The 9898-nt window shown below is 32.8% G+C and overlaps 1 protein-coding gene and 1 long non-coding RNA gene across 2 annotated transcripts; both read left to right on the top strand.

The window, feature by feature from the left end:
* The first annotated feature begins 4413 nt into the window (after nucleotides 1-4413).
* Nucleotides 4414-6470, top strand: LOC149620983 (uncharacterized). Its single transcript, XR_016375212.1, has 3 exons — nucleotides 4414-5451; nucleotides 5547-5635; nucleotides 6426-6470. It is a non-coding gene; the product is annotated as an uncharacterized LOC149620983 (long non-coding RNA).
* A 36-nt stretch (nucleotides 6471-6506) lies between these two features.
* On the top strand, nucleotides 6507-8348 carry LOC149620982 (uncharacterized). The gene is made up of 6 exons (XM_089854269.1): nucleotides 6507-6516; nucleotides 6576-6737; nucleotides 6878-7022; nucleotides 7239-7450; nucleotides 7550-7827; nucleotides 7989-8348. Exons 3-6 carry the CDS (start codon nucleotides 6932-6934, stop codon nucleotides 8203-8205), a joined length of 798 nt encoding a protein of 265 aa, XP_089710395.1. The 5' UTR covers nucleotides 6507-6516; nucleotides 6576-6737; nucleotides 6878-6931; the 3' UTR covers nucleotides 8206-8348.
* Nucleotides 8349-9898: the final 1550 nt, after the last annotated feature.

The following is a 9898-nucleotide window of genomic DNA, read 5'->3' as shown; positions in this document are numbered from 1 at the left end:
ATTGAATACAATATATATTAATTATGTTAATTAAATTTAATTAAAATTTAATGTTAATTAAATTTAATTAAAATTTAATGTTAATTAAATTTAATTAAAATTTAATGTTAATTAAATTTAATTAATATTTAATGTTAATTAAATTTAATTAAAATTTAATGTTAATTAAATTTAATTAAAATTTAATGTTAATTAAATTTAATTAAAATTTAATGTTAATTAAATTTAATTAAAATTTAATGTTAATTAAATTTAATTAAAATTTAATGTTAATTAAATTTAATTAAAATTTAATGTTAATTAAATTTAATTAAAATTTAATGTTAATTAAATTTAATTAAAATTTAATGTTAATTAAATTTAATTAAAATTTAATGTTAATTAAATTTAATTAAAATTTAATGTTAATTAAATTTAATTAAAATTTAATGTTAATTAAATTTAATTAAAATTTAATGTTAATTAAATTTAATTAAAATTTAATGTTAATTAAATTTAATTAAAATTTAATGTTAATTAAAATTAAAATTTAATGTTAATTAAAATTAAAATTTAATGTTAATTAAAATTAAAATTTAATGTTAATTAAAATTAAAATTTAATGTTAATTAAAATTAAAATTTAATGTTAATTAAAATTAAAATTTAATGTTAATTAAATTTAATTAAAATTTAATGTTAATTAAATTTAATTAAAATTTAATGTTAATTAAATTTAATTAAAATTTAATGTTAATTAAATTTAATTAAAATTTAATGTTAATTAAATTTAATTAAAATTTAATGTTAATTAAATTTAATTAAAATTTAATGTTAATTAAATTTAATTGAAATTTAATATAATAATGTTAATTACATTTAAAAACATTCAATTTAATAAAAGTTAAATTTTGTCTAAACCACCATACTTGAAAAACACTGCACGTAGTACGCTGTTTATTTCTGTACATTCGAACAGCCAAAAACGCCAAGAAAATCATGGAAATACATAATCCAAGGTAACAAACTAAGTAGTAAATACCGTACAAATAGAGATCACCCGTAATCGCTGTTAAAGATACGGGTGAAATTATTGTAGCGGCGATGGAACAAGTAGCGGGTAAAATAGCCAGATTTCGACCAGCCAAAAGAAATTCCGATAATTTATCGACACCAACGGACGAGTTCTTTCGTTTACGATTAAAATAGAAACTTAACGCCACGCAAAAGGCCAGAATAAACACGATAAACACGTAATCGGGCCATCCTATAACCGTTTTCGGACTCAAAAATATCGACATGTCTACTACGTTAGGGATGAATTTAAAAGCGCGGTGCTTACGGTTCGGCAGCGCAATTAAGTCTAACTCGCGTTCTGGGCTCAGCAACATGTGCTAACGGTTAAAACAAAAGCGTAGCAAACATGGAAAATTTGTAATAAGACGTGATTAAGGTTAAAGCAGAGGCGTATCAAATACATAATTTTTCACAAAAGACGTGATAATGGTTAAATCAAAGGATAGGTCTGCGTTTGAATAAAATCAGAAAAGTATAAACGTGAATTTAATTATTCTTACCCCCTCTCTCACCTTAAAACAGTTCAGTGTTGTTAGGCCCTCCGCTACTCAAGTTAGACAAGTACTAAATAAAACCGGAAGTATATAATACTTCTCTTCGAGAGAAGTGTACCAGCACAAAGCGGGGGAATTGTAACATGATTCTTCCCAACATCAGATAATTTGGAGCACCTGAATCAAATACACGATCAGGGTTCATACGAACATGGAAAACAGGGAAAACCTGGAAATATCAGGGAAATTGGTGTAGAGGAAAAAAATCAGGGAAATATCAGGGAAAATGAAAATTTCTTCGAAAAATCAGGGAAAATAAATTTTTTTCCAAAAAATCAGGGAAATTAAATAAAGTGAAACAAATACACTTCAGTGGGACCCATAATCTAATTTGGTGCACGAAAAAATCGTCTTATGACGGTTTAAACGCAAAAATAGCGAGATCACAGTTGATCAAAGTCCAAAATGGTGGAGCTCGCTTCGCTCGCTCAGCAAATAGCAAATGTTTAACTTATTATTTAAAATTAATCCAGTTCAAATGAATGTTTTGTTTTTGATTTAAAACGGCATCAATTGCTTTGATTTCTCTAATTGAATTTCGCCGTAGACCTTTTATGAGGTGACCTTTCCTTTGACTGGAAATATCTAAGACCATAGATTGAGCTAAATTACGACACTGACCTTCAAAATATCTTTTAAATCGGTCATCTCTGAAAACATTTCATTTCAAGTGGCCCCTATTTAGTCACTTTTTGCTTACCATTTCTAAATTAATTAGTCACTTATTCAACTAAAATTGAGCGTATGAGTGAGTATCAGCCCTGGTGTATGGAATTCTGTATTTTGGTACTGTCTATTATAACCTAACAAAGAATGGTAAACATATAATATTTATTTCGTAACCAAAGCTACTGGCAACCACAGAGGCATGAGCCTATATAATGTGGTTGTAGGTATAGTCTGGTTACCCTATTTGAAATTATAACACTCCTCCAATGCAAAAAATGCACCTGGAAATTTATAAGAAGTACTCTGGAAAACCTGGAAATATCAGGGAAATTGGGTTTCGAAATTTCGTATGAACCCTGACGATAAATAGTTCCCTCATCATTACTCTATTAGGCTTTAACTTTTTGCCAAGGCGCATGCATGCGCATCTGTGTTTTTGTCCCATGTCAAGACAATCAAGGTGTGTTGGTTAATTGATTGGTGCATTGGGATTTAGTAAATACCAAACAGTTATAGAATTCACCCAACTGAAGTTTGATGAGAAGGAGAGCAAACAAAAAGGGGGTCCCTCGCCACTGTCGCCAGGGAAGAATCATGTTACATAACTAAAGAATTCAGACGATACAGAGTGTCATCCTTCTCATCACTCTACAATCTCTTGACTCGCTAACTGCCTGGCAACCCCTATCTAAAACTACCGCAGTTTATTTTCTTACAGAGAAGGTAAACGTTTCTTCGCTAATAAAGATTAATAACTTAAAATGTTGTCTCAACATTTTTTTAATGTTTGACAATAATATTATGCAAACTTTAAATAATCATGAACTTTGTACGATCAAGTACTAGTACCTTTGTTTTTCGACTCTCCCAGTAAATAGATGAAGGGTTGCGTAATTATTACGGGATGTCTGCTTGTGGGTGTAGTTTTAACTTCAATGTACTTAGTTCGCAATACCCATCTGTCAAAGAGTACAAGTCTGGAAAACTTTAATATCAGCTACCTTGATATACGTCTAACCGAAGCAAGCGTCTGAACTAAATCGTGGGTTGTTTTAATAGACCATTGCATTAAATACTTGCAGCTCGCATTGACTCTAGCTGTGCTAATTGGTGCGAGGAAAGTAACCCATGTGGTGTTTGATTCCCTGTAAGAATTAATGGGATGGTCTATTAATTTTTGACTAGTCTCCTTTTGTTTGTCAAGCTATACCAGATTGGGTATGGGTTAGGTTAGATTTTATGACGATATAATGTCACCAAAATTATTACCACTTTTTATTTCAATTTAAAATTAACCCTACCAGAAGAGGTTAGGTAGGTAGTATTTGGTTTACAAAACTTCTTTTAATATCCATCATTATAAACTAATGAAATTAACTACAGTTATTACAATGGCTATATTTAACTCCTTTATAAGCGTTGAAGCGTTACCAAAGTAAAAGGTAAGCTACGCTACCCTTGAAGGAGATAGGGATGGAGTGTGTTTTCCCATACCTATAACGAAGCCTCTGCATCCCATCTACGGCGTTTAGGCAGGGTCGTAAAGCATGGAAACGTAATGTCTTAAAAATAGAAGCTAGTTCTGATACAAATACAATGGCGCTACGGAGCAGCGCTTAACAGTCGCCTACCAAAGGGTAGGGGCGTGCACGAGGTACACTGGGAGAGTTACGTTGCATGCCTCATGTCGCCCGTTATTACCACTCCATCTTATCTCTTTTCTCCCTGCACTATCTTATGCTACATTTCCATAATAATTAGAGGGAAAAAGTTAATTTTTGGTTAAATAAAAGTGTTCTTAATGATGTCTTTCTACCTATTATACAACATTACTCGGTTTTTCTATTTAAAGTTAGCCTTTTGCTCTCTGAATTAGGTTATTATCAAATTGGCATTACGAAACAAACCATAACTAAGAAAATTTAAACTAATTGTGCACAGATCATTTCAAAATTGGCATAATGTTTGACATAGGATATTTCGTAAACTGTTGTGATGAAATACTTGTAATTTGACGGTAGTGGCAGATATAGTAAGAACTGTTAGTTCGTGAAATTTCGGACTTCTACCTTTATTATAAAGTTTTGAAGTTGGCCGTGTGGTGAAATACGGGTGTAAGAAGTATCTCTCTCTGATTAGATGAATTCAAATTCTGCGCTACAAGCCATGTTATAACGGGAAAGGGACTCCTTACACTAGGTAAAGCTGGAGATACGTACTTCCACCTATTTACTTCTGATTTATTTAATTTAATATTGATTGGTCGGTGAAAGTTACTATGACTTTTGCGTGACGTTTTCAAACTTCACGAAAATAGATACGAATAATGCAAATGGCAAAATTTCACAACCAGAAATTTTGTTTGTGAAGTTAGACGCTTTTAAAGGGACAATAGCGTCTAATTTTATCGTTAAATTTTGGATCTAAAAATTTTATATTCCTAAAAGAGTATACAAAAATATCTTTAATAAATAAATATATGTGATAAGCTTCGAAAATTGTCCATATTGCTGCCTAAATAATCTTGAAGAAACAACACTGTTGCTGTAAGTACCACATTTGTCGTGAGCTACGAGGATTGATAACACCAGAAGGGTAGGCTACTTGGCACTGCACTTTGTCTGTCAAGTAGCCTGACCTCCTGGTGTAAATGGTATAAATACTTCTAGTCTGAAAACTAAGTATACGAATAAATTATATTTTAGTTGAAAATAACTTTCAAGAATGCAAAATAATCTAAGAAATCCTCAGAAAATAGTACATAATTTTATCTAATAGTATTTCTTTAACTGTCTCTCTGGCAAAGAAATGAAATTTAGTTCAAACTATTATAGTTACTGTAGATTTTTAATGTGTGCGGTTTTGTTTATAGGCCTACCTGGAAAATATCATATTTTAGACTAACGACATAAACACGACAGGAGTGTGTTTGGATCAATTTCTGAAAATATTTCACAAACGACGTCAGATTGGAATGCAGCAAATTTTCCAGGGCGTTTTGGGCGCGTTTTTTAGAGTTGAAACCAAATCAGCATTCAAAACTAAATTATTTCTGTAATTTATTAAACAAAATGTAACATAAAAAACATCAAACCAATCTAAAAGTTAAAAAAAAATATCTTTGAAGTAATATTTCGATCACAATGAATAAATTGAAAGCCGCTGCAACAGAGGTAAGATGTAATTTACAACAGCGCAATACAAATATTGCGTTTATTGTTATATTTAGAAATAATTAAATCTTCAAAACAAAAATAAAAAAAATTAGGTCCAGACAGTTTTGGAAATTGACGGTGACGAAGTGATTGGTTCATACTCAGTTGCGATTGATATACTTCGGACGAAATTAAACAATAGGTATATCCAGAAGTATATAATACTTTTCTTCGGGAGAAGTGTACAGCACAAAGCGGGGTAATTGTAACATGATTCTTCCCAACATCTGGAGCTTGGTTACTAAACCGAATCACTTACGCCATGTAAATAGTTCCCATCATCATTACTCTATTAGCTCTGCTTAACTATTTGCCAAGGCGCATGCGCTTGTGGATTAATTTTTGTCCCACGTTAAAGGGACTGCAAAGAAGGCATCGGCGGGTGGGTAAAAATTATTTGAAATACGTCACAGACATCACGTGATGCCAAGATACAAAGGCTCCTCATGGAGTGGAACTGGACATCTAGTCCTTGTTTTTCGCGAGATTGCAGCGCCAATTCCATGAAGTGGTGGTTTTCGAAATAAACAAACTAAGCTTCTTTGAACCACGCCTCTCCTTGGTCATGTGCCTCTGACGTATTTCAAATCATTTCTACCCATACGCCGATTCCTCCTTTACAGTCCCCTTAAGGCAATCAAGGTTTGTTGGTTAATTGATTGCTGAGGATTTCGTAAATACCAAACAGTTATAGAATTCACCTGCACGGTGCGATGCCCATCTGAAGATTGATGAGCAGGTGAACTAAAAAAAGGGTTAGCCTGGGAAGAATCATGTAACATAACTAAAGTATTAGGAGGATACAGAGTGGCATCCTTCTTCTATTATCTCCTTCTAGTATAACTTAATCAAACCAATTCCCAGATTTAACTACTTAAATGAGTCCGATTTTCTTTCGGAGGTTATTATTTTTTTTTTCGTTATTTTGACAGCTTTGATCTGACTGTTATTGGTTTTGGAGATTTAGGGGAGCTTACATCGGATCATAATGGAACTGGTATTCTGGGGTCACTTATACGTAATGTACGAATGTAGTCTGCAAAACTGTCAAATGAAAGATTGTAAAACATCATTTATGATAGGAAACCCAATTCAGCGTTATTCCCCTCCCTCTAAGTTCGAAAGTTGTGGACTGTTTTGACTACTCGACTACAACGAATGTGTTTCCTTGGAACTTCGTCACAGGACCACCGAAAATATTCCAAAGAGACTACTTTGAGTCACTCGAATGTTTTCAAAAAACGGTAAAGAACTTAAAATACGTAAAATTGTTCAGTTATCATACTCTCACTAAGCATGACGCGAGAGCTCTTTAAGAGTACAAACGACGAGCCAGTATGAAGTATTACTTAGACTTAAATAATATCTGCATATTTTGCTCCAGCTATGGATATCTACGATTCTGGCCTTTCTGGCATTTTCTTCTATTTGGACAGCAATGAGAGTTTTCCGTGGAAAACCACATCAGTCGCATTTAAAGACGTTTGAAGACTCAATATTGCACGTCTTCGCTGTGTTTATTCGCCAAGGTGTGTAAATCAAAAATTTATTACGTCTAATATCACGAAATCATTTAAACCGTAGAATTTTAAACATGCCAATAAGCAAGTGAATTACTTAGTACGTAGCCCTATAAGTAAATTATTATTTTTTCAAAAAAGTTGATTGTAGTTCCCTGTGACATAGAAGGTGAAAATGATGCAAAAATAAGGCTTAGGCTTAAGCCATATTTTGTGCAATTTAAGATTCTATACCAGTGAAGTCACTTTACGGCCGTCTGTTATGGATATCGTGGGATATCGCTTCATTCTATTTAACGATGTCTTTCAACTGCTTGTTATTGTCGAAACTGGCCAAGAAGGATGACCCCTTTCGATGCGAACAACTGGAAGATTTCATCACCCATCCCATCAAACTATACGTGGTGCAAGACACTACGCCATATGACAAGTTGAAAGTAAAAATTTAAATAAATTTGTGAAGGGCGTCCCTTCAAAGGGATGTAAAATGCGTTATGTAGAAAACTATATTCTGAAGTATTCTGTTTTACACGCAGTACTCGGAAGACTCCTTGAGCAAGACTGTATGGGATAAGGTAGTTGCGGATGAAACTGCTGTACCTCTCGGTGACATCGATTTTCTGAAGATTTTTGATGAGATGCAAGAGGGAGAATCGGCGACTTTATCTATCCCTTGTTTCACATTACAAGTGATAACAATGTTTTGTGGAATTTACGACCTCTATATTTCCAAAATGTCCTTCACTCAGACCATGCAAGTGTTCTTAATGAGGCGAGATTTGGATGAGGACACAAAAAATCAGATCAAATCAATGTAAGGTTAAGTTAACACACCCTAAAACTTCAAAAGTTTTCAAGAGTCAATTAGGAGGAAACATTTTGAGGTTTTTAGGATATTCTCGTCGTGGCCGGCGTCTCAGGAAACCCCTCGCCAAATTGAACATTATATCGTTTTTGTTTTAATTGCATTTTTAGTGCTCTGCGAACATTTGAAGGACATATTTTGGAGGAGTACATGGAAAGGGAAGCGAGATTTGGGGAGCGTTGCCTTGGGCTAACAGAAATTGAACATTACACACCAATACCATTGAACAAACTTTACTTCATCATAATATTTCACTGGGTTAGTTTGGCTTTCGCTGTGCTCTATGCGCTCCTTGAAAGAATTTTCTTCATTGACAAACTTCAATAGAATGTTTTCGACAGTGATTTCAATCATTTGATTTTTTTATGATGATTTTAAATAAGAAATAGTTTAGGTTAAGTTTTGTTGTTTGACCTCTAATTGTACTAGGTCAGGTTAATTAGGATTTGTTTTGGTTATTTCAACCTCGATAGTATTAAAGGAGTTAAAGTTAGGTGAGGTAACTAAAGGTAAGGTTATTATATAACGATCTATTTGTACTTTAAAGGGAAGGCAAACTGTAGGGTTAAGAATAGCTCAAAACCTTAGTTAAACATCGCATAAAACAGCAGTTTTGAACTATGCCTCTGTTTTCTTTGGAACCTCGGTTGCTTTTTTGTGAACTGCTCTTTCAAGGTACACTTTGCGGAAGTAAGCACGGTTCGGAAGGCGCTTTTGCGTGACTCTGTCAAACTGAATGAAAAATAGGCAACATACATTAAATATACCTTAATTAAGGACTAAGTAAATAATGCATATTTTGATAAAATATTCCTATCCAGAAACTTTGCCTCTGACGTTAGAAATTTTTTGAAGGGACACTATAATAGCGTCTAAAATTATCGATAAATTTTGGGTCTAAAAATTTTATTTTCCTAATAGACCTAGAAATATTAGTGATGGCCGATATTGTAAATTAACCTATGTCGATACCGATACCAATTTTAACTGATATTTTAAGATCAGCAAAGTTAACCGATTATTTAACCCAATGAAACCGATATCGACCGAATAATATAACCGATATTTCGGTTTATATCAGTAAATTAAGCTCGAACCAATATATTGCTTAAAGTGCCATATCGTTCACCGATATCATATCGGTTAGTGTCTATCACTTATATAAATATATGTAAATATATGTAAATATAGCTTTGAGAAATTGTCCATTTTGCTGTGCTGATAAAATCAACACTGTTGCCATAATACACTTGTCGTGAGCTACAGATCTTTTACCTCAATTGAAATGTTTACACATGGAAATGTAAAAGGATTTGAGCTTTGAAAGTAATATTTTAGTGGAAAATAATTTTCAGGAATGTGAAATATTCCATGAAATCATCAGAATAAATATAGGTACATAATTTCATCTAATAGTATTTCTTTAATTAATTTTCTGGTAAAGATAGAACTGTAGTTCTGACTTGTTATAGTTATTGTAGCTCTTTATTGTGTATATAACATTACGTGCGGTTTTTACCGAGAAAACATAATATTTTAGTCTAACTGCTTAAACACGATAAGAGTAATACGTTTGGATCAATTTTCTGAAAAGTTTCCGCAAACGACGTCGGAGTGAAAGGTCGCAAATTTTCCGTGGCGTATTGCGCGCGTTTCTTAACGTTAAAACCAAATCAGCTTTCAAAACAAGTTGGGAAAACCAAAATATTACCTCTCCGTGTCAAGAGGTCTACTACTACAAACGTATTTACCTAGATATGGAATTATTTCACTTTTTTGAAGTAAAAATTTACGAAATATTGAAGCAGTATTCCAAACATAGCGAATGTACAGTAAAGCAGACGACATTTCACATCCAATAAGGATAAATCTTGGACACATGGAAATCAGTCCATGGGGAAAAGAACAGGAAATGAAGTCTACGCTTCAGCTGTTTACCCTATATTCTGAAAGCTACATTCACAACTGGTTTGGAGTGTAAACACTATCGTCTCGTCTCACCTCAACAATATTCTTAAGC

The sequence above is a fragment of the Phalangium opilio genome, unplaced genomic scaffold (assembly GCF_054372755.1).
Source record: "Phalangium opilio isolate 3A_F unplaced genomic scaffold, DU_Popi_V2 ptg000209l_1, whole genome shotgun sequence".
NCBI lineage: Eukaryota > Metazoa > Arthropoda > Arachnida > Opiliones > Phalangiidae > Phalangium > Phalangium opilio.
The sequence above is the reverse complement of the archived record's forward strand: the minus strand, read 5'-3'. Positions and strand labels throughout refer to the sequence as shown.